Genomic DNA, 23326 nt, shown 5'->3' with positions numbered 1-23326 from the left:
CCCATCCTGGGATCTGGGTCCCGTCCTGGGATTTGGGTCCTGTCCTGGGATCCGCGTCCCGTCCTGGGATTTGGGTCCTGTCCTGGGATCCGCGTCCCGTCCTGGGGTTCCTGTCCCGTCCTGGGATCCGGGTCCTGTCCTGGGGTTCCTGTCCCGTCCTGGGATCCGGGTCCCGTCCTGGGGTTCCTGTCCCGTCCTGGGATCTGGGTCCTGTCCTGGGATTTGGGTCCTGCCCTGGGGTTCGTGTCCTGCCCTGGGGTTCGGGTCCCATCCTGGGATTCATGTCCCGTCCTGGGATTCACGTCCTGTCCTGGGATCCAGGTCCCGTCTTGCGGTTCGGGTCCCATCCTGGGTTTCCTATCCCATCCTGGGATTCGGGTCCCGTCCTGGGGTTCGTGTCCCATCCTCAGGTTTGGGTCCCATCCTGAGGTTCGCGTCCCGTCCTGGGGTTCACGTCCCACCCTCAGGTCCAGGTCCCGTCCTGGGGTTCGCGGGGAGGACGTGAGTGTGGCACTGCAGAGCTGGGCACTAAAAATTCCCGGAAAAGGGAATTCCAGCAGCAAATTCGCTGCTGTTGCCCAGAAACGGGGAGCCGGGTTTGGGGAAGAAGCGCTGCGCTGCCGGGAGCCCCCCAAAAGCGGCGGCAAAGTTCTACGGAAAAAAATCCCAAAAAATCCCGCTTAGAGCCGGAACGCTGCCGGAACGTGCGGAACACTGCCGGCACAACAGCGGGAGAAGCGCCGGCACCGACACGCGGCCGTGGGGCACCTCGCTCCGACCGGGATTTTCCCCTGGAAAAGTTTTTTTCTGGAGCGCAGGGGCGCAGACGCCGCGATGCAGGGAGCAGATTTGGGGCGGTCTGGGGTTTTTTTATGAAGAGCCATTAAGCGAAACCTTCGTTATCGGCACGGGGACGGATCACGGCTCCCAAAAACTCGGGCGGAGCCGAGCCCCCGCGGCAATCGGACGCTGGAGGAAAAGGGAGGAGAGGGCGGGAGCGAAAGCACCACACAGCGCCGCTTTCACCGGAAAATTTCTCTTTTTCCCTTTATTTTTTACAATTTTTCTGGGTTTTAGTTTATTAGGACACAGACCCGAGGCACTTACACGCTGGCAAACCCGGGGGGGGGGGGGCGAGGCGAGCCGGGGGGACGCCCCCCGCCCCTCCGAAACCCCGCGGTGCCCGGCCGGAGCGCCGGCTAACGACAGCGGGCTCGTTAACGGATTAATTGGGGGCCAGAGCCCCGGGGACACCTTGCCGCGGAGAGGGGGCAGCCCCGCAGCCAGGCTGCTTTTTTTTTGCCTTTTTTTTCTTTTTTTTTTTATTTTCTTTTTTTTTTCCTTTTATTTTCTTTTTATTTTCTTCTTTTTTTTTCCTTTTTTTTTTTTTTCCGTTTTTTTATACAATCCATACAGTCCGAAAAAAAATATTTACAACCTCGGCTCCTGGCCGGAGCGCGGCGGGGAAGGCACGGCTACGGGACAGAGCGGGGGGGACGCGGCGGGGCGCATCCTCCCCCAATCCCCCTGGGATTCCCGGGATTACCGGAAAACTGGGAAGGGCTGAACCGCTCCCTCCTCTTCCTCGGGGCGGGGCGGGCGCTGGAGGGCGGCGCGGAAGAAATACCTGAGGTTGGCTGCGGGGCCGGCAGCTCGCGAGGAGAAGGATTTAGCGGGGGGTCTGCTCCTGCTTTGCGGCGGATTAGGTTTATTAGGGAACGGCTAGCGGCAATCCCGGCATTTTCCAGAGAGGAATTTTCCTCCGAGCTATAAAAACTGAAAGACGGTCGAGATTAGCAATCGATTTTTGGGTTTGGGAGAGAAAAAAAAAAAAATCAAAAAGAAAAAATCGCTAAATTTTATATAGAATATATTAATACAAAAATTCTGAAGGTGGGGGGGAAAAAAGGAGGAAGGAATCGGATCGGCGGGAATCGGATCAGCCCGGGAATCGGATCAACCCTCGGCAGCGCTGGGAGATTCCGAGTCGGCCGCCGAGCCGTCCCACGGCAGCGGCGTCGCGCGGCGGCGGCGTCTCTCGGCGGGCGAGGATTTCGGACAAAGTGCAATATTCCGCCCCCCCTTCCCAAAATTGCGGCTGGAATCCCGCGCCGGGCGGCGGGGGCGAGGGAGCCGGCGGGATTTCCGCGCCGCAGGGATGGGGCGCGGCGCCGCCGCTCCACCGAGCTGATGGCAGGTTTTAAAAATGAGAAGTTAAACGCGGGGCGGGGAGGGTGTCGGCTTTTTTGTTGTTCTTTTCCCCTTTTTTCCCCCAAAAAGGGCGAAGGGAAGCGGCGGGCGGGGCGCGGCCGCCCCGGGGGGTTAATCCAGCAGGGAGGGTTCGGCCGGTCGGATGATGGTGGGCCGGTTTGGCGCGGCCGGGGGTCTTCTGCTGCGGAGAGAAGGGGAAGAGAGGCGTGAGCGCGGGGATGGCGGGGGAGCTCGGCGGGAGCGGGGGTCCCAGCGCGATCGGAGCCAGGGGGGCTGCACTGGGGGGGGGCTCCGGCCTCGCTGCCGAAAGCAATGGGGGGCAGGAGACCACCCCAGAGCCCCTCAGGGGGGCAGGAGACCACCCCAGTGCCCCTCAGGGGGGTAGGAGACCACCCCATGGCCCCTCAGAGGGGGCAGGAGACCACCCCACGGCCCCTCGGGGGGGCAGGAGACCACCCCAGAGCCCCTCAGGGGGGGCAGGAGACCACCCCAGAGCCCCTGGGGGGGTGGAGACCACCCCACGGCCCCTCGGGGGGGGCAGGAGGCCGGAGCGAGGGTCTCCTGCCGAAACGGGGTCTCTTACCTGGGCACGCCGGGAGGAATGCCGGGGGGGATGCGTGCCGGGCGCGAGGGGATCTGCGGAGGGGCCGAGAAGGGGTCGTTGTTAGCAGCGAAGACGTTCTGAGGTCCGGGGCGCGAGGGGATGGGGGGAGCGGCGAAAGCAGAGGGTCCCCCCGCCGGGATGGGGATGAGCGGCGGCCCCGGCGTGGGACCCCTGACGGCCGGCGGCCGGCCCGGCGGCAGGACGACGGAGGGCGGTCTGCGCTGCGGCGGGGGGCTGCGGCGGAGAGAAAACACCTCAGCGAAGGGAGCGCCGGCGCGCCCGGGATAACCCCCCCCCCAAATCTCCCGTCGCCCGCCCCCGCCGATCCCCCATTCCCAAACCCACCTGTGCCCGGCGCCGGTCTGCAGCCACGTGTCGTCCACGGGCGGCGGCACGGGCGTGGAGACGGTGCTGGTGCTGATGTCGCCGATGATGTGCAAGGCTTCTTTCAGGGCGTGGTACATGCGCAGCATCTCGTCGCGCCGCTGCGCCTGGTCGGCCGACTCCTCCATCAGGCTGCTCTGGTCGGCCGAGGAGTACAGGTAGGCCAGCAGCTCCGAGTGGATGAAATCCTTGGTCTGAAGGAAAAAAAAAACCAAAAAAAACGGGAAGGGAAGGTCGGCATCGAGACGCCCAACGCGGCGGGGAGCAGCAGCCGGAGGGCGCGACGCCGCCGAGGGGTGGGGGACGCCGCCGCCGCCGGAGGCCCGTGGAGGGTCCGGCGTTCCCGGTTTGCCGGACCCGACGCTGAGGATCAAAGCGCTTTCTCGGCAAAGCCGCCGCCAGCGGCACAAAGAGAGAAAAATTTAAGAAGCGAGGGATCATCGCGGCCCGTCGTCGGGTTCCGCCTCCGCGAGGAGCACGGCGCAGCCCGCCCGGCCCCGCCCGGAGAATCCCGAAATCCCGGCCGCGCTCACGTTGTTGATCATGAGGTGCATGATGGTCTTTGGCATGAGGTCGCGGATGGACTTGTTGATGATGCTGACGTAGGAGTCGACGAGGTTGCGGATGGTCTCCACCTGGCGCTCCAGCTGCGGATCCATGGAGAAGGTGTTCTCCTGCGCGCCGTCCTCGTTCTCGGTCTGCTCGGGGAGAGCGGGGCACGCGTTACCGCCGGGATCGGAGCGAGTGGGAAAGGCATCCCTCTGCTCCGCGCTCCGTTCCCCGTCCCGCCTATCTCCACCCTCCGCTTTTGGAAACCAAGAGGTTGATTCCGTAGCGCGGCAGGAACAGCGGCGCAAACCGGCGCCGCCTTCTAAATTCCATCCTCTCCTGCGACACCGCGGGATTTCTCCAGAGCATCCAAGAACCCGGAGCGACATGCCGGGAGCCGAGAGCTCCCGAATCCCAAGGCTCCTCAGCCGGCACCGCTCTGGGAGGGCTCGCACGACGCGGGGGCGGAATATTTACTTGGTCTTTCTCCGGGTAAACTCCCGCCCGGAGGAAGGAGGCTTTCCAGCTGTCCACGTCTTCCTGGGAATCGCAGGCCAGCTCGATCTGACGGAGATCTTTGTAGACGTTCCTAAGGGAGAGGCAGCGGAGCCGGGGATGAGGAGCGCGGAGGGCGAGCGGGAGGCCGGGAAGCGCGGCACCTCGGGCAGCGGGGAGCCCGAGGAAGGCCGGAATCCGGCAGGACGCGCGGATCCCAGCGCTCACCGCTGCTCCGTGTTGAAGATGGCGAAGACGTGCTTGTTGGACATGAACCCCTTCTCCACGTCCCGGATTTTCAGGTTATCCAATGGCAACATGTACTTCTTCTCCTTCTCCTGGAAGAGATGAGGAGGGGAGGGGTGAGTGCGGACGAGCGCTAATTAACGCTAATTAACCACCCTGAGCTGGATGAAACCCCGCAGCGGGCTCCGGCGACGGAGGGGCGGCGATTCCCCCTGGCTCGCGCCGGAGAAGGGCGAGCTTTTCGGCTTGGCCCACTTCACCCGGGACGGAGCAATCTGCCTCCCCCCGCTCTGGAATCGCGGCTCCGCAGCAAGAACCGGAGCGTGAATCCCTACGGATGCCGCCCTGGCTTCCCGGCTTCCCGGCCTTTCCAAGGACGCGTCCAGCAGCGCCCAAGAAACCGCCGGAGAACGGGATTTGGTCGCTCCAGGTCCACGGGGAGCACTGGGACGCTTCCCGGCCCGCGCCGCAGCCGCCCTCCCTCGGCACGGGACGCGGCCGGCTCCGCCGGAGCCCACCCGGAGCCCAGGGGATTTTCCCTGCCGGAGCCGGAGGGGCCGGCTGGAAGGAGCCGAGGCCTCGCAATCCGGCACGAAGAGGGGCCGCCCAGCCGAGCCGCTGCCGAAAAGCCACATCTGGAATTGTTTAGAGCGGCTCCGGCTCCAGATGCTGCGCGCGCGGTCCCAAAAAGTGACGTCCGCCTTTGCAGAGAGGCCACGAACCCTTCCCCCCCCTCCCCCCCACCCCCGGCCCCCCTTCCACCGCCGCCCCGCGCTCCCTCCTCACGATTTCCTGAAAAAAAACCCACAACTTTTTTTTTTTTTTTTTTTTTCCAGGCTGGATTCGCTCGCGAGGACTTTGCCACGTCAGAAGGGAGACAAAGCCGTTTCCTTTCGCCCGGCGGGGCGCTTCTCTTAAACCCCCCCCCCCCCTCAAAAAAAAACCCCAACCCCGGGACGGCGCTGGGGGGGGAAGGAGACGGAAAACCGCCCGCGCGGATGCCGCGGGACGCCGGAGACTCCAGCCCAGCCTGCCCAGTGTTCAGACTACCTGTTCAGGAGGCTTTCGCGTTGTACAGTAGTCTGCACATTGGTTAGATCGGGTTTGGCCCAGCAGCGCCCCAGTAGCGTCCCAGTAACCGCCAGGTAAGGGGGGGCGAGCCGGACGCGGCCCTTTTTGGGGCGATTCTGGCAGGTTTTAATTATTTTTTCGCTACGGCGTGGTTTTGGGGCTTGGTTTGGTTCTTTTTTTCGCGGGGAGCTGAGCGGGGAGCGCGTCCACCCCCCTACCCCGAAACGCCACGGCGGGGGTTCAACAGCGCTCGGGTCGTTCTTAAACACGGGGGGGGTTTGGGACGGGGGTGGCGGGGATTTGGGGGGGCGGGGGGAAGCTGGGCTGGCAGCAGACAGAGCCCCCATTCAGCGCCGGGCGGCTGGTTCTCATTACGCGCCGCCGCCGCGGGGCCGGACGCGCCCCCCCAGAGGCCCCCGCGCGGGAAAGCGGGGCAGCGCCGAGGGGGGAGCGCGGCGGAGGGGGGTTGAGCAGCTCAACGTGTTTCCTTCTTTTTTAGGGAGCAGACTGGGGAAAAAAGAAAAAAAAAAAAAAAAAAAGGGTTGGGGGTTGCGGGGGGGGAAGAGGTGAAAAATTCCGCCTGCTCGGCGCGGGAGAGCCCTTCACCTTCGCAGCGCGCCGGGAGGATGAGGATGAACAAAGGCGCGCCGGGCCTCGCTCTCCCCGCGTCCCGCCGGGAAATAAAATCTCGCCTTCACGTCTCCCTTCCCTGAGCCGCGTGCTGGGCTCCGGCGCCGACCCCCTCGCGTCCCCCCGAAACGCCCGGCGGCAGCACTGGCGTAAGGGGACTGGCGAAACGGCGGGGCGATTCTCCGAGCGTGGGGGCGGAAACGCTGGAAAATCCCGAAATCCGGTGCGGCCTGAGGATGCCGGCTCCGGTGCCTGCTCCGCCGAGGAGCGGGGTGGGAGATGCCGGCGCCGCCGCCGTCCCGTTCCCGGGAGGGTTGAGCTCAACGAAAAGCGCCGGGGGTTGAGCGGCCAAACGCCGTTTTCGGGCGGGGGCGAGGTACCGACACCCCTGCCGCGGGCTGTCCGGCCTGGGCGGGCCCGGGAGCAGCAGCGGCCCCGTCCCAGCGCGGGACAAGGACACAGAAACCCCCCCCAGAGGAACGGAGGGATTCGGGCTCCCTGCTCTCTCCGCGCGCACGGGGTGGCCCTGGAGGGGGGGTCGGTGGCCAGGGGGCGGCCGGCACCGCGGGGGCGGGCAGGGGGGGCCGGGCTGCCGCCGGCTCCTGCCCTCCCCCGTCCCCTTTCCCGCTTCCCTCCAGCTCCAAAATCTTTCCCCGTCGGCACCCCTGGCCCGAACGCGGCTTTCGCTCGACGCACGAGCAGCGCAGCGGCCCCCCGGGGCACAGCCGAGGGGGGGCTCGGTGACCATAAACGAGGGTCCCGCGGGGTTGAGGACCACGGGGTTCCGCGGGGCCGGAACGGAGACCCCCGGCCGGGATGGGTAAACCGGGAAGGGGCTGCCGCGCTGGGTTAGGGGGCTGGGACGGCGCCGGGGTCCCCCCCGTCCTTCCCGGATGGCGTTCCGGGACAGCAGCGACGGGACACAAAGGAAACCTTCCCGGCGCAGCCCCCCCGGCTCGGCCCCGGCAGCTGGATCCCGCAGGATCGCCGCTCGCCGGCGTCTCCCGCTTTATCCACCTCTGCGCAAGGCGGGGGAGCGCCCGGAGCCGGGGAATCCGCCGGCTGGGACCGCCGCGCGGCGTCCGCGGGGCACGCTCCGGAGCGGACCCGCGCTCCCGGCGAGGGCCGAGGGGCGCGAATCCTCAAGCCCCTAACCCGAGGACGTTTCCCCCACCCCTCCGGACGCGCCCGTCCCGCCTCGCACCCACCTCCTCGTCCTTGTACCAGGACAGGGACTCGGCCGTCAGCACGAACCAGTACTCCTTGGAGCCTCCCTTCATGATGCTGATGTTGTTGATGGTCAGCCAGCCCCTGCGGATCACCTGCGGGCGAGAGGAGCGGCGGCGGGGAGCGGAGGGAGGAAGGAGACGTCACAGGCCACCGTGGCGTCTCCGGGGCAGATTCCCGGACGGAGAGCGAGGAAAAAGCGCTCCCGAGCCCCCCCTAGACCCTCCGCAGAAAGCCCTGGCCGCAGCGGGAGACCCCCAAACCGCGCAGATTCGGAGACCCCGCCGTCTCCGAGGAAAGCTGGCAGCGCGCGGCGGGACGGCTGGAGCTCGCCCGGCTCCCGAAGCCGGGCGGGAAAAGCAGCGAGACCCCGCCCGCAGGAAGATCCGAACCCGGCTCCGCGTTCGCTCCCCTTTGGCAGCCTGGGCCTGGAGAGGAGGCCCCGGCGCTCCGACGGGACGAGAGGGGCAGGAATTCAGGGTTTGAGAGCGGAGCGGAGCTGCCGGGGGGCTGATTCGGGGCGTCCCGCACGGGGGTGCCGGTGCGGAGCACCGTCCCCGCTGTCGGAAAGCCGCCGCGTGAGGCGAGGCCCGCGGAGCCTAGTGCAGCCCCGTCACCTGCGGCATGTTCCCAGCAGCAGCGCCCAACTTACCCAGTCCAGACACTACGGAGCAGCTCTCCGCATCCCTGTCCCGCTCCGGGTCTCCGTAAGCCTCGTCGGAACCCAGGAATCCCGTGTTTCTCCCCAAAACCCACTCCCCCACCTCAACGCACGAGGACTGCGCTGTCGGGAGCGTCTCTCCCGGCGCCAGAGCCCCTGCTCCGCTACCCCACGCCCGGAGCCGGACGGGAATCGCCCTCCCCTGAGACAAAAATCCTCGCGGAACGCCTCCCCCGTCACCGGGCGTCCCTCTGCTGTACAGAGAGGAAGGGTGGCGCGGCACAGACCCCAGGGCTGCGGTTTTACCGCCACGCCGCGCTTCCCGGCGCCGTTCCGCCTACCAACGACCCGCTCCCGGGGAAAACGGGGAACGGAGCGTTCCCAAACTGGGCCGCTTCTCCTGCGCCGCCCCATCCAGCCGGGACTCTGCTCCGGAGGCGCCCAGGCTCCGACCTCCCCGGGGCAGCAGCCGCCTCGCACGCGGCACCGCCGGAGACCCGAAAGCGGCAGGAGAGCTGCCCCACAAGCGCCCGCTCATCTGGGACCCGAGAAATTTAGGGAGAGCCCGGCCGAGCCGGGGTGGGGGGAGCCTGGCCCCCCGGGCATCTTCCCAAAACCCGGCGGCAGGAGACGCTCGGTGGCAGCTCGGCAAAGCCGGCGCCGCCGGGATCGACGGCTTTTCTAGGCCAGCTCAGGGGGGTTAGGAGCACCACAGGGGTTAGGAACGGGAAAGCCGTGGGGAAAAGGCGCGGCGGGGGGCGATTTGGGCCAGTCCGAAGCGCGGACGGCGGGGAGAACGACCCTCGTGGGGAAGCGGAGAGGAGTTAGGCGCCAGCGAGACGCGGAGTTCGTCGTGGCTTCGACGGGAAGCGGCTCCGAGCAGCCGCGCTCGAGGCCCAGGCGGAGCTTTAATCCCAAAGCCGGGATTAAGTGGGCGCCCCTCCGCGCCGAGGCTTCTCCGCGCGCTGCCGGCGGGAACCCGCCCAGGGCCGGGGCTCGTCTTCAGGCCGCGCGGGCGGCCGCCGACGCAAAAGCCACGACGAAATCCGCCGCGTTAGGCACGGACAAAGCTCGCGGCGCCGGCAGGCGCGGGCAGCTAGAGCTAAAACTTAATTCAGATGGATTTTTTCCGGCAAGGGGAAGGAAGGAGCGCTGAAATTAAGACCGCGGAGGTCGTCAGATGAAAGATTTCACCCTCTGGTTCGTTTGAGAGCCCGAGCTGCTTTTAAAAATCCCCAATTTGAAGCGAGTCCGGTTTTAAAGGAACAGAGGGAGGAGGAGGGAGACGGAGCGGCCGGGAGGAGGAGGATCAAGGAAAAGGGAAAAGGTCGAGCAGCCAAGCGTGTCCTGCGAGCCCGGGGGGAGGCGCGGGGGCAGTTCTGGGGGACTGGGAGGAACAGGGAGGTTCCCCGGGGCTGCGGAGAGACGCGAGGCTGCGGCGCAGAGGCAGCCGGAGCGTTAGAGAAAAGGCCGGAGCTGATTTTTTTGGCTACAGGGTAGAGGAGGGGAGGGACAGAGACACCCCAGCCGCACGCGGCTCCGGGAAGGACGCAGCACACCACCTCTGTTCCCAAGAGGAGGAGGAGGAGAGAGGAAGGCCGAGCCCCAGCAGCACAGCGGAAAGCCCAGAAGAAAAAGTTCCTTTAAGACCGACTCAAACTGGTGAGAGCGGGGCTGGTTTTAGGGTGAGCCGAGCGGCTCCGGAGCTTTCGGAGCCCTGCCCGGCTCCGAATCGGCGCTGGCGCCTCGAGTCCTTAATCGTCAGATCTCCGCCTTCCCCGTCACCCGGCACGATCACGTCCGCGCAGCCGGCGACGGGAGAGCGGCCCTGCGCAGAAATCGGCGCGTGGAGGGGAGAGCCGGGCCCTTGGGGGGGTTTTCCTTTGTTTCTGTGGGAACATCCGGACGGCGCTCCGAGAAAATGGAAGCGTCTGAACGGCGGGAAGAGCCGGGAACAGGCACAGGGCCCTCCCAGGCTGCCGGACCCCGGAAATCCCGGGGTTTAACGGCGCGGAAGGTACAAATCCAACCTCCCGGCTTCATCCTGCGGCCGCAGGAGCCGAATTATTTTCCCGGCGTCTTTCCCCAGGGAGACATTCGGGTGCCGAGGCCGCTCCCAGCACCGAGGCCGTAAAGCCCGAATCGGAGGTTGGGAGCCCTTCCAGATGCTTCCGTTTTCTCGGAGCGCCGGCGCGATGCTGGGCTCCAAGTGCGGAGCAGCGGAGGCAGGACCCGTACCATGTTAAAACCCCCGCCAAATTTTGCCTTCCTGCTTCCCAAGGGCCAGCAAAACCAGTACCGGCACCCTGAATCCCAGCATCCAGCTCCCGGAAGCGCGGACAGCGCGGCACCGGCAGGGATGAGCCCCCCAGCCCTTTATTTTCGGCTGTGGGCAGAAGGGGCCAGACCGAATTTTGGGCTCTAGACTCTCGGGGAATCCCGGCCTTCCTCCGCCCTCAGCGGACTCGATCCCGGGGAAGCCAGAGGCGGCGCCGGAGGTCGGGAAGGGTTTTCCGGCAGGGCCGCGTCCGTCGCCGGCTGTCGGCTACCAGCGCTATCGCGCTCTGCGGGTACTTACCAGGATCTCACCCTTTAGGTGCGCAAAATTAAGGGGGGAAAAACAAAAAAGCAGGACGAGGAGACAGAAGAGGGAAGAAAAAGAAAGTGATGGAAGGGAGAGGAGAGCGGGAAGCACAAAAACGGTGGGAAAAAGCAGAAAAACAGCAAAAGAAAACCAGTTACATGCTATTAATGGTAATTTTCCAGTGTTAATATTTCATTACATTTCCAAACCAGGCAATGCGAGACCTCTCGGAAGCGGGAGGCTGCGTGGTGGGACGGAACCGAGGGGGGACGCGGCTGGCGGGCTCCTCTCGCTCCCAATTCCCTCTGCCCCCCCACCCCGGAGGGCTGCTCGGGATCGATCCCGAATCCCGCTGCTTTCCGGAGCTCCGGCGGAGCAAACGCTCCCGCTCCGCGAGCCGGAGCTCCGTCTTTGCCGTCTCCGACCCCGCCGTGAAATCCCCCTCAAGGAAGGAGGCCGTGCGTCAACGGGAATTCCGATTTTGGAGCCGCGAGACGCAGCTCCGGCTTGCTCTGATCCCCGGAGCGGGATTTTGGAGAGCTACCCGCGCCACGAGGGAGGAGCGGGGCGGCCGGCGGCCGTACCTGATTGGGGATGGCTCGTTTCTTGTTCGTCTGCGTGTTCCTCTGCTGCGCGCTGAAATCGAGAGGAAAAAAGAGCGGCGTCAGGCAGGGAAAGCAAAGCGTTCCCACCCGGAACACCATCAGGAAGAGCCAAATCCAAAGGGGAAGCCCGTCGGGTAACAGCTCAACCCGGACCGCCCAGGCTCGGCGCTGCCGGCACGCGGCAACGCGGACGGAGGAGCCGCTTCCGGGATTGAACGGACACGGGATGGCAGCGCCGAGGGAGGGGCCGCGGCTTCCCAACCCGGAGAGCGTTATCTCCTTCCTTCCAGCCCTCGTATCCAGGCATTCCCAAGCCTGCCTCTTCCCGAGGGGCGAGGCCGGAACTTGCAGGAGAGGAAACACCAAGCGGATCAGCAGCGGCTGCTGAGGGAAAAAGGGATTTCTGTCCGTGCACCCAGCCGAGCCGACGCACCCCTACCACCGCAAGGCCAACAACCAGAAGGATTCGTCTCCGGAAAACACCTCCAGGCTCCTAAATCCCGGCCCCCAGGCTGGAAAAGAGCGGACCCGCACCAGGGGGAAAGCTACCTGTCTCTCCTGAGCAACCAAAGAGGCGAGGGGCGAGGCGCGGGACGGAACCGTTAGTCAGCAGCAGGAACAAAATCCATGAAAACAGTTAGAATCACGGCGGGGCAGCGCGCAGCGGCAGTTCACACGCACAAGCGGGCTCCCTTTCCCGGGAACGCGACCGCGGGATCGCCTTCCCTCCGACCCAGGGCGCCCCCGAGCTGCCGGGATTTCGGGAGACGGCGTTTCGGGAGACGGCTCTCTGCCCACCCTCACCCTTGGGACACAAATCCCGCCCGGAGCGAGCCGGCCCAAGCGTCGCGGCCGGGAGCGGGAAGCTCTCCCGCATCCAAGCGCAAATCCGCAAGCGGAGCCGGGAGGAGAAGCCTCTCCGGCTGCCGTGCAAGGTCCCGCCGGGCTGCGGGGAGGGGACGGCGCAAGCGGGGCCGCCCCGGGACATGCGGGTACCCACCCTGTCGCCACGTGCTGCTCTGTGTAACAGCTGGGGAGTGGGAGAGAGTCGGAGAGTCCGGAGGAAAGAGGGAGATGACGGATCAAAGGAAAAACAGGAGAGATTAGGAGAAGAGGAAGGAACTGCGAACGAAGGTGAAAAGCAGAGACGTAAAAAAAGGCGGAGGGGGAAGAAAACAAGATGAAGAGTGAGAATTTAAAGAGGAGGAGGGGGCGCGGGCTCTGGCTGGCGAGGACGGCAACGAGCTCCGTGCAGAGCCGCTCTTCCTGCGTGGGGACGCCCGAGCCGGGCCTCCGGGCGCTTCCGAAACGCGATCGCCCGCTCAGCCGAAGCTGGGGGGAGCCAGAGCGAGAGGAGAGCCCCGCTGCCGCTCCCGGTCCCGGTCCCGCTCCCGGCCTCGCCTGCCGGGGCAGGGGGCTCCAAGGGACGAGCCGGGAGGGTGGGGGACGTCCCTGCTCCGGTCGGCAGGACGAGAGGCGTTGCGCCTTCCCTCAGCGCGCCCGGGGCCACGGGAAACCCCTGCCCCTGCCGAAGGGCAGCGACGGCCTCGATTATCTTAATTTCTCGTGAGGGGCACTAACGAGCTCATCTGCCCGCGGCTGAACAACCCGAGCCCGGCTTTTCGCCCTCTCTGCCCTAACGAGCGGTAACGGAGAGGCAGAGGAAGGACGCGGGGCAGCTCGGGGGCGCCGAGCAGAGCTCCCGCATCCCGAAGCTGAGAGAACCGGGGTGCCACCGGCGCCGGTTCGAAGGGCACTGGGACGTGGGGGTCTCCACCGCTGGTTTTCGCGCGCAAACCGGGGGACACCCCCCCGCGAGCTTCGTTTGTAAAGAACTAGAGGAGCCGTCCCGCCGGCGAGTTACTCACTTGGCGAAGCCGATGAAGTCCTCGTGGTTGGTGTTGATGTAAGAGAGCTCGATGTCGATCAGCAGGAGAATCTGGAAGCGGATCGGCACGTCAGCGGTCCCGCGGGAGAGGGCTCGCTGCGTCCCGGCCGCCGGGCGCTCTCCGGCCACGGCGACGCGGGCGGGAGCTCACCTGGTCCTTCGTTTTGCCTTCCCGTTCCCGGATGTGAGTGGTGACGATCCTCTCCGTCTCCTCTCGTAACCTGGGGTAGGAACCGAGCTGAAACGAAAGGGAAAAACCCCCGCTGAGCCGGGCGGCGGCGGCCCCCGGCGCTCACCGCGGAAAGCCAGCGACGGGAGACGCGCGCCACGGGGGCGGAGGAGACGGGAGCGAGCCCCAGTTCTGCCGGGAGGACACAACCGGGGCGGAAAAAGCGCCGGATTTTATTTTCTTCACTAAATCCGACGGCAAAATCGGCAGAATCCCCGTCGCGGGGGCCTTCGAAGCGATGCCAAATGCACAAATCCTGATTTTTTTTAATTTTTGGGGGTTTTTCTCCCCGCCCTCGGGCCCCGCGGCTCAGCGGATCGGGGTTTTCACAGCACGAAGCACGCGCTCTGGCTAAGCGAGGCGAAGGAGCTTTACGATCTGGTTTTTCGCTACGGCTTCAAAGGCCACGTCGGGCGCAAAGAGCCCCGTCCCGCGGCACGCGGAGAGCGGGAGCTGGGGGGAAAACAAGAACAAAGAGCAACAGAGACAGGAAAGAAAAGAAAAAAAACAAGATTTTGGGGTTTTGGAATGAAGGTTAGTAACGTGCAAAGGGAAAAGCTGCGGTGCCTGCCGGAGAAATTCCTGCGGGTGCCCGGGATTTTGTCATGTTTTCGCCTGCAGGTGGCTAAATTCATTAATTTAAAAAAAAAAAAAAGCATTGGAAGGAGAGAGGAGCTGTTTCTCCCGCCCTCTGTTCGGTTTCAGACAGATCTTTTGTGCTACCAGGAAAAAAAAAAAAAACAAAGTCACCCTGAGAAGCCGGTTATTAAATACGGAAATGGTTCATTTATCCAGGGCAATTAGCGCTCAAACAGATAATTGGCTGGGGGAAACGCAAACGCGCTTGTGATCGAGCAGCTTATTAACCGCAGACCGGCGTGCGGGATTTAGGGGCGCGCCGCCGCTGGCACGTGGGCTGGAACCGACGCCGCCGGCCCGTGGGCTCCCCGGCTTTTGGCTCTGCGTTCCCGGGATTCCCAGAGCGCGGCGAGGCGGGGGTTTAAATCGCAGCCGGAGAAGACGCGCGCTGAGAGGTGCCGGGATCCGAGAGCGGCCTGCCCGCCTCCTACCGGGAGCGAAGCCGCCCCTCTAACCCAGCCACGCGTCCCCAGAAATCCCAACGCCGTCCGTCGGGACGCCCGGAAGCGCCGGGCGATCCGTCTTCGGCATTCCTGACTCACGGATCAGCCGCTGCCTTTGGCCCACGGCGGCAGGGAGGGCTCCAAGTCAGGAGAGCGGAGCGAAACCTCAGAAATGTCGAAATATCCCATTTCCTCCCGGGTTTTTTTTTTTATTTTTAGAGAGGAAACCAGGCAAGGCAGGCAGGTCCCCGTCCCGCCGGCCGGAAGGGGCCGGATCGCCTCTGGCGCGTTCAATACCTTACTGGTACACTGTCGAACTGTATTGATTAGCTCCTGGATAACGAGGTCGACGCACTTCAGGCACGGCTCTTTCAGCTTCACCACCTGCTTTTTCACAATGGCCTCGAACGCCAAGTCCGGGGTGAAGAGCCCCGTCCTACCGGGATCCGCAGGCGGGACGAGAGGGCAGAGACAAAAAAAAACAAACAAACAAAAACGGGTCGTCAGGTTTGGAAGCCATCGCCCGCGTCCCGGAGAGCGATCCCTCCCTGCGGGCACGGCCGGACCCCGCTGTCCTCTTCGCCGGCCCCGACTCCCCCGTGCCGGCCCGCTCCCCAGCGAGGCGGCTCGTCCCCGGCACGCGCCAGCCCTCTTCCCGCCGTCCCCTACCTTTCTCTCAAGGTCATTTCTTGAGGGAAGGCAAAAGGAAAAGATAAAGGTTATTTTAGCGGCTGAACCGAAGGCACAAGGGGAATTTTTTCGGCTCGGCGGCCGGGCCGCGGCCCCGCCGGGCTCTCCAGGGCAGCAGGGGAGCGGGAGAAGCCTGACCGCCGACCGAGGCGGCACGGCGGGGCTGAGCGCCCCCCTTAATTCCCTCTAAAAGGCAAAGGAGCTCCATTTTCGGGAACACTGCTCTCCACGCGCCACCGGAGGACGAGCGGACAGCGACAGGCGTCGCCTCTCCCTCGACAGGACCCCGCGGACCGGCCTCACCGCTCTGCCCTACGGAGAGGATGCGCACGCGCCGCTGCGACACTTGCCTCACTCCGTGGATGTTTTTAATCGCGTAGCTTATTTCTCGCCTCAGGTCCTTCTCGTCAAACTCCATCTGAACCGGGAGGAAAGCCACGGTTATAGAATTTTACCGCTCAGCCCAACCACGCGCCGCTTTCTGCGGGGACGCAGCGCGCGCGTCGGCGGAGAGGCTCTACCTTCACGAGCTCGAACGGAAACCTCTCGTGGAAAATGCGATTGATTCTGGCACCCCCGGAGAGCTCGAGCGTGTCCACCTGGTCTCCCGAACCTTCAATTCGCTTCTCGAAGTCCACGCCGAACTGCTGGACCATTCTGCGGAGAAGCAAGGGGATTACGCGGGCGCCCGCCGAGTAGGACGGACGCACGGCCACCCGGAGCACCCCCCGCAGCCTCACGCGAAGAGCGGAGCGAGCTTCCTTCTCTTTCCGGCTGGGAGAGGCAAACCGCCGCCAGCCGAGGCGCCGCGACCGCGGCACGGAGCGAGAGAAACCTACTGTAACAAAGCTTTGGTTTTTCGCGTGGGGTCGTCGGGGCGGAAGTTCTTGTACTCCTCAACCTCCTTCTCCAGGGAGAGGAGCTGGCTCTGAAGCTTGCTGCGCAGCGACGGCAGCGTCTCCCGGATGTGGTTGGTCAGTTGCTGCGAAAGAATCGGGATAACTGAGACGCGCTCCTCCCTCCGCAGCCGCCCGGCCGCAGGAACATCCCCGTTCCGCCAGAAATTCACACCGGCACGGCAAAATCCTCGGGAAGAGATCCAAACCCACCTGGTTAAGGACTTTCTGCAAATGCGGGGTGCCCATGCGGTCAGCCATGTGCCGGTAAGCCGGGTGAGAAAGGAAGAACTTCCGCTCGGCTGCCAGCGCCGCCCTGATGTCCTTCTTACCGTCGATGTCCTTCTGGCTGCGGTTAACGACGCCGATGTAGCCTGGAAGGGGACACGGCGGCTCTCGCTACGGAGGCGTCCGAGCGGCTCCGTATCGCCGTCCGCGGCCGCTGTTCCCGGAGCGCACAGGGCCTGGGCTCCCCAGCAGACGCCGGCGAGCGCAGGAGCTGCCCCTCGGCTCGTTTTGAGACGCCAGCTCTCGCCGGGGGCGTGGCGGGGACGTGAAGCCTCCGCGGTTCGTTATACCTCTTCGTAAAGGAAGCAGCTTGTTCTCCAGCACGTCTCGCGCGTCCGTGCCTTCATCCATCAGATCCAGCTTGGTGATGACGCCGATGGTCCGCAAGCCTGAAACGAGGAGGCGGTCAGCCTCGCAAACGAGCGATCCGTCGACCTCGCTTCACAGCGCGTCAAAAAAGGCGGCGCGCGGGCGCGCAACCCGCGGGGAGCGCAACCGGCGCCTCCCTCCCACCTTGAGGATCGACTTCTTTCGCCATCTTGAGCGCATCCGAGTTGGCCAGATCCATGTTGGCCGGCGTGACGGCGAGGATCAGGCTGCTCTCCCTGCTGATGAACTGCAGGATCATGTCTTTGATCTGGTACTCGATGTCCTGCGGCTGGTCCCCCACCGGCACTTTGGTGATACCCGGCAGGTCGATCAGGGTCAGGTTCAACACTGAAAGGACAGAGACCGCCCGCGCGCGCGGGGTCAAGGGCCGGGCGCCGTGGGATTTGCAGCCGGATCTCTTCGGATCTGCTGACAGACCCGCCCCTCTGCGAGCCTTCAAACCCCCTCTCGGGGACGAGGCGCCGCCGTATGTTCTCAGGGGGCGGCCCCCGGGCCAGACAGGTGCGGCGGCCGGTTTGCGGGACACGCCGCGCTGAACCCCGCAGCCGCCGCGGGCGCAAGCGCTGGCTTCTCTTCTCTCGCGGCATTTTAACGCGCGGAGAGGCCCGGGGCAGAGAAACGGCCGGCTCACCGTGCGGCGAGTAGACGCGGAGGTTGATGGGGACGGGAGAGATGCCTTTGTTCGTTCCCGTCACCCTGTCGGTTTCCGCTTCGATCTCCTGCCGCACCTCGTCAAAGTCGGTGAACTTTTTGGATTTGCAGTGCAAAAACTCGGCATATTCTGGAAAAGAGGAAAAAAAAAAAAATTAAAATTTAATGTTTGGCCATCTGGAGCCCGGCGCAGGACGGCGGAGGAAAGCCCGGGAGCTCGGCAGCCGGCCGGCCGGGACCGAGCGTGCCGACGCTCTGCCAGCCGCCTCCGCGCCGGCACCAGCTGCTTGCATGCGGATTCGGGAGCTACGTCTCCCTTTGCCGAAAAAGAAACCGCCCTCGGGCGAGCTGCTGGCAGGCAGCCGAGCGCTGGCTCCCGCCGGCGAAGCTCCCCGTCGGAACGGCCCTGTTTGTTTTCGCCGCGGCCTGTTTGCCTTTTAAATCTTTTCTTCGCCCAGGCGCCCGCCGCCGAAGAAAGCTCCTGCTGCCGAGACACCGGGAGGCAGGGCAGCAAACCCCTCCCGGCTGCCGCGCCGGAGAATCGGGATACCATCTTCGCTTCCCGGCTCCCGTAGCCGGACTCTGACCCTGGCAACTCTTGTCTCTCCCCCTCCAAGGCCAAGGAGGCAAAAATTAACCCGGGCCCGGCTCCTCCGTGGGGAAGACGCCCGGGAACAGAAAAGCCGCTGCCTTTTCCGGGCCTCCATGCCGTCACCTTCGGATGTCGGAGATTTTTCTGCAACCGGTTAGCGCAGGAGAGGCTTCGCGGGGAAGCCGAGGGGGGGAAGAGAGACGGCGCTTCCCTAAAACCCCCGGGATAAGAGTGCCCTGGCTCACGGGGCAGCTCCAAACCTGCGCTTTGAGAAGGGAATTTAACAGATTGAGGGCCCGCGGAGAGGGGCGGCGCCGCTCGCTTGCCAGGACTGACCCCAAACCCGCGCTTTTTTGGAGGGGGGAACGCCGTAAGAGAAATCTCCGCGGAGATTCAGCCGCTGGGCGCTTACAGAGCGCGGCTGGTCGGGACAGCGAGCCGGCCTCGCGCCCCTCGCCGCGCGCGGAGGCAGGTGGAGCGAGGCAGCGCCCGATTTCGCAACCGCGCCGCGCCGGACGGCGAAGCGGAACCGAGTCAGGGCGAGGGGGAAGCGGCCGGGCGCGCTTTCATCAGCGCCCGCCGGGTTTTTAAAGGCTTGCGTGCAGCCAAAGCCGCCTTTCTCGTCGGGATAACGGCACCCCGAGGGAATTTTCTGCAGGAGGGCGGCCCCAAACGCGTCACGGCTTCAACCCGCGCTCCGCTCCCCGCGACGCAAGCGGCCAAACGCCGGCGCCGCGCTTCGCCGGCCGCGGGTTCCAGCCGCCCTCTCCCTCTTCCGAACGCGTCTCCGGCCCGCGCCGTACCTGTCTTGGAGAAGATGAGCTGCAGGATGAGAGGTCGCCGCGTGACAATTCCAGAGCCTCGGGGAAGGAAGTCCCTGCAAGGAATTAAGAGAAAAGATATTTACTGACGCGGCTCGATAGGCCAGAGCGAGCCGATGGCGACGATGTCTCAACGGCGGGCGGCAGGGGACGGCGCGCGCGGGATCGAACGCGCCCAGGATCGGCTCCCGGGGTCACGGACACGGGGAACGCGCTCTCCCGCTCCCTCTCCCGTGGAAAATGGGAAAGAGGAGCCGCAGCTGCGAGGGGGCAGAGCGTCGCCGGAGGAGAGGAGGCGCGCAGGGAGCGGAGAGCGGCTCCCACGTCCTCGCAAGCGGCCTTGGCCGCCAGGCGCTTCCGAGCGACGGCTGCGGGGGCGGGAGTCGGGAAAGCGCTTTGTTATCCGCCAGCCGTTCAGAAACGTAACACCCCAGAAAACCAAACCACCAAAATAAAACCAACTTCTTTATTCTGCGGAACCACGCACCCGGTACGGCGTCGCCCCGAAGAGCGAAACGACACGCGGAGCCAACGACGCCTCTCCAGGCCGGGGCGCCGGCTCGAGCGCGCGGAGCCTCTGCGGGGGTTTTCCTGCCTGGACACGGAGCTGCTCCGCCAGGAAGCTTTGTCCGAGGCCGGCGGCACCCGGGCCGCGGCTCCCTTCTCCCCGGAACCGCGTCTGCCGAGCAGTGAATTCCCCCCTCCCGCGGCCGGGCCCGCCGGCAGCACCCGAACCGCGGCCGCGATATCGGCGCGGGGGAACGTCGCCTTCGCCCCGGAGCCGCGATTCCCGACGGCGCCGGGAGGCTTCTCGAAATCCAAACGTGCTTTATGGTTTTATCACCCCGGAAAAGAGCTTCCTGCCCAACCGGGAGGACAGGTCCGCGGAACGCTCCTCCGCCTCCGCTCGCCGGCTGCGTGCGGCGCCAGGAAACTCGGCTGTTACGGAGAGCGACAAGACAAAGGTCGCTGCTGGAGGAAGAACGTTTAACTCCTCCCGGCCCCGTAAAACCTCCCGCCCGCGCCGCCTCGGACCTGCCCAGCCCCGCGCCGGCTCCACGCTCCCCTTTCCCCCCGTGGATTCCTCGCCGGCGGCCTCGTGGCAGCTCCTCCCCAAAATCGAGGGGCGAGACATCCCCACCACCAAATCCAGGGAAAATCTGGGGGAAAAACCCCTCAGAACGGGTCGCTCTCGTCTCCACGCCCTCCCGCGGATAAATTCTCCCTCAAAGCGGCTTAGGCCTGGTCTTAGCGCCGGTTTAAAACCCTCAGCGAGCCGCCCCGGGCCTGAGCCGTCGACGCCGGGCCCGGATGCCGGGGTTCGTCCCCATTTTTGGGGTCCCCGAAGCGTTTTACGGAGCCTACTCGCGTCCCGGATCTCTCCCGGAGGTCCGGCCACCTCCACCCCGCCAAGCCCTGCCGCGGCGGCCGCGCGGCGTTGTTTACGGCTGCCGGGCGCGCCGATAACGCCGTCCGCCGGGCTTATAATGCCCCATTGAGGTCGGGTCCTTCGCCGGGATCACAACGCCTCCATTGTCAGCCCGGTCCGTACAAAAAAAAGTCTTTTAGGGCCAAGGTTTGCGGGAGCGGCGCTGCCAGAGCCGGCGCGGGGCCGGGGGGAGGCTCGTACGCGACAAGGGCTCCAAAGAGCGGCCGGCTGATGCGAATTTAACGCAGGATTTTAGATTCCCTTTGTGCTCTTCCCTGCGAAACGAGAGAACCGCGTCGCGCCGGAGCCCTCGCACAGCGAGGCCGACCGATTCCCAGGCCGCCGAAGCGGATACGGCGGCGAGATGGACTCCTTCCCCGCGGATCAATTTAAATCCGGCGTCTCCTTCGCAGGTCCAGAGGCCGCCAAGCAGCTGAGCCCAACTCCGGCTCCTCCCAGCGGGGAAACAAACGGCGCCTCGCGTCCCTTCGGGAAGCCGTCGCCCGCCTGCGGGAACGGCCAGGGGAAACCGGAGCGGCCGCAGCGATTCGAGCGCGGTCCTATTTTCTCCGCGTTGTTTATTCCTCTCCGTCTCGGACAAACCAGAGGCCGAACGCTTCACCGAGGGCTCTCCCACCCTTCACCGGGCAGCGCCGGCTCACGGGAAAACCACTCCACGCGGAAACTTTCCCATTCCCCGCTCGTTTCGCAGCCCCGAGAGCGACGCCTGGCTCCTCAGCCAGAGATCGCTCCGGTTTTTAAGCCCGGCTCTGCCCCAACAGCAGCAGCACGGCCGTCCGAAAGGTTTTCCATTAGCGGGGCGGGTTTTCCAGCATCCTAATTAGAGGCTGCCAAAATTTCCACGCAGGAGGGGGAATAACTCGAGCGTTTCCACCCCAGCCGCAGCCCAGATACGAGTTTATTCTGGGGCGGAGCGGTTGAGCTCCACCGATCCGGCCGATTCCTCCTCCCCCTCCCACACCAACACCATCCCCAGCCGCGAATCCGCGCTATGGATCCGAGCTGCGCGAGGACAGAAAAAGGAAAAAAGGCAAAACGGTGACAGGCGCAGCGGGCTCCGACCTGGAACGTTTCAGAACAACATCACGCCAGCGAAAAAATCCGACGGGAGAAAGCACGACGGCGGGGAAAACTCAGGCGGCGCTGCCAAACGGCGGAGAAAGGGAACCGGCCCGAAACATCGGGATAGAACTGCCCGGCCCGCTTTTTTGGGAACGTTAAGGCGCAGATCACAGCGAACGCCGGACGTCGTGCAAGAGCGGGAGCGATGCGGCGCTGTTCTTCGGTGACGAGAGCCGCGCCGGCCCGTGTCAGGACGGGATGACGCCACAGGAAGGCCGCTATTGTTAAAATTACAGCGTCCGCCCCGTCGCGCGATGCGGCCGGCGAAAGCAGCAGCCCTGGACGAAGGGGCAGGCGAGGACGGGAACAACGCAGCGGGAGTCCAGTGACGACGGCGGCTCCTCACCCCACGAGGAGGAAACGAAGACCAGCCCAGCGCTGAGCCGCCGATCGCACGGGCGGGGAGAGACAAAAGGTGGAGGAGGCCAAAGAAGCGACTCCGCTCGGCGCGGAAGCGGAAGTTATTAGCAACGATGGCGGATTTCGAAAGCGCCCGGCGAGATTTTTAAACCCCGTGGCGTTCACGCGGGGTGAAATCACCTCCGTTCCCCTCTCTGTCATCGGGGTGGCCGCGTTCCCCTCCCCGCCCTTCGCACGGCGGGCTGGGTGCCGAGCCCGCGGCCTTGCCTTATCCTGGCCACGTAGCCAAGCCCCGGCGGCCAGCTCGGCCCTATCTCGCGGGCGCACGGCGGGAGCAGGCTGCCAAAAGCCAGGCGCGGCAGCGACCGCAGGAGCCCGGCGCTATCAGCCTGGAAACAGAAGCGTCTTCACGGCGGAAGCCGGCACCGGCCGCGCCCGCGACGGGGGCAGAGAGGGGGCTCGGGGACGCGCGGCCCCGTTCCGTCGGCGCTCCGGTTCGGCGTCCCGCTGGCTCGGCGGCGGCCGCTTCGTCTTCCCAGGAGGATCCGGTGTGCGCCGGGACAAGACTCGACGGCGGGGGAGAGGCTTCACCTGCCTGGCAGCATCCTCCGGGGCCGCGCCGTCGTCTGGCTGCGGGGCTCCGGTGCTGCGGGCCTGCAGCCGCCATGGCCGCGCCTCCCCGCTTTCCCGCCCCCCCCACTCCCGTATTCACAGAGCCCCGCTACGCCAACGCCGCGCGCGCCAGCCACGGCCCGAGCCCCCGCCTGCGCCGCTGGCGTAAGGAGCCGCCGGTGACCCGCGCCCCGACGGGGGCCGCGCCTTACGCCAAGTGCGTAGGGCACGGCGGGGCGAGGGGAGCGGGCCCGCCGGGCCGCTGCGCAGTTTGCGTAGGGTCCCTCAAGGCGGCGGCCGCGCCCTACGCAAGCGGCATTCACGAAGCGCGCTTACGCCAATGGCGTAGCGGCGGGCGGGCGGGCGGCGTCGCCGTCACCGTTCGCGCCGCCTCCCCCCCCCGCTCCCCCCCCCGCCGCCCCGGGACTCACCGGCCCACGAAGTTCTCGAGCACCGAGCTCTTGCCCGCGCTCTGGCCGCCCACCACGGCGATCTGCGGCAGGTCGAGGTGGCAGCTCTGCCCGATGGAGCTGAACGCGTCCTGCAGTTTGTTCACCAGCGGGATCAGCTCCTCCATGCCCCGGTTCCCCATGGCGGCGCGGGGGGGGGGTCGGGGGGGAACCACGGTCCCGCTCTCCCGGCGGCGGCGGCGGCGGCGGCGGCGGCTCCTCCTCCTCCTCCTCCTCCTCCTCCTCCTCACAGGGCCCGCGGCGGCGGCGACCAAACTTCCCCTCCGAGTCTCCTCATCCGGCACGGGCGACTCCGCCGGGCCCGCCCCTCTCCGCTCAGGCCGCGCGCCTGTTGGCCGGCTCAGCCGCCGATCAGAGGAAGCGGCCGAGCGGAGTGGAGTGGCGGGTTGTCAATCAGGAGGGAAGGCGGGAGAGGAAAGCCGCGCCCATTCTCTGTCGTTCCATTGGGCTCCCACCGCGTCGTTCATCCCTACCAGCCAATGGGAGGCGGAGCTGACCCGTCAGCTGACGCGGCGCTG

At 65.6% G+C, this 23326-nt stretch overlaps 1 protein-coding gene across 3 annotated transcripts; it reads right to left on the bottom strand.

Annotated features, from left to right (window-relative positions):
* Positions 1-1020: 1020 nt before the first annotated feature.
* DNM2 (dynamin 2) lies at positions 1021-22955 on the bottom strand. 3 transcript variants are annotated; one of them, XM_086769030.1, is made up of 21 exons: positions 22770-22955; positions 18777-18850; positions 17362-17511; positions 16854-17057; positions 16631-16729; positions 16266-16426; positions 15996-16138; positions 15678-15813; positions 15507-15574; positions 14764-14902; positions 13307-13393; positions 13136-13206; positions 11247-11298; positions 10657-10668; positions 7399-7512; positions 4472-4581; positions 4226-4337; positions 3733-3897; positions 3161-3393; positions 2795-3049; positions 1021-2389 (listed from the first exon to the last, which is right to left on the bottom strand). In XM_086769030.1, exons 1-21 carry the CDS (start codon positions 22928-22930, stop codon positions 2323-2325), a joined length of 2613 nt encoding a protein of 870 aa, XP_086625156.1. In that variant the 5' UTR covers positions 22931-22955; the 3' UTR covers positions 1021-2322. The 3 variants fall into 3 exon arrangements, with proteins under 3 accessions (XP_086625156.1, XP_086625155.1, XP_086625157.1); XM_086769029.1 differs by having other exon boundaries at positions 1021-2392; positions 22770-22954; XM_086769031.1 differs by lacking the exon at positions 10657-10668 and having other exon boundaries at positions 1021-2392; positions 22770-22954.
* Positions 22956-23326: the final 371 nt, after the last annotated feature.

Source organism: Chlamydotis macqueenii, chromosome 30, assembly GCF_036417535.1.
Source record: "Chlamydotis macqueenii isolate bChlMac1 chromosome 30, bChlMac1.mat, whole genome shotgun sequence".
Lineage (NCBI taxonomy): Eukaryota > Metazoa > Chordata > Aves > Otidiformes > Otididae > Chlamydotis > Chlamydotis macqueenii.
This window is presented reverse-complemented; position numbering and strand designations above follow the sequence as displayed.

Coding starts and splice junctions, on each gene's coding strand:
- DNM2 (XM_086769029.1), bottom strand. CDS start 22,930: ATGGGGAACCGGGGCATGGAGGAGCTGATCCCGCTGGTGAACAAACTG. Junction 17,512..18,776: donor GCTCATCTTCTCCAAGACAG/GTACGGCGCGGG, acceptor CCTCTTTTCCAG/AATATGCCGAGTTTTTGCAC. Junction 16,427..16,630: donor GCTGCTTCCTTTACGAAGAG/GTATAACGAACC, acceptor GTCCCCTTCCAG/GCTACATCGGCGTCGTTAAC.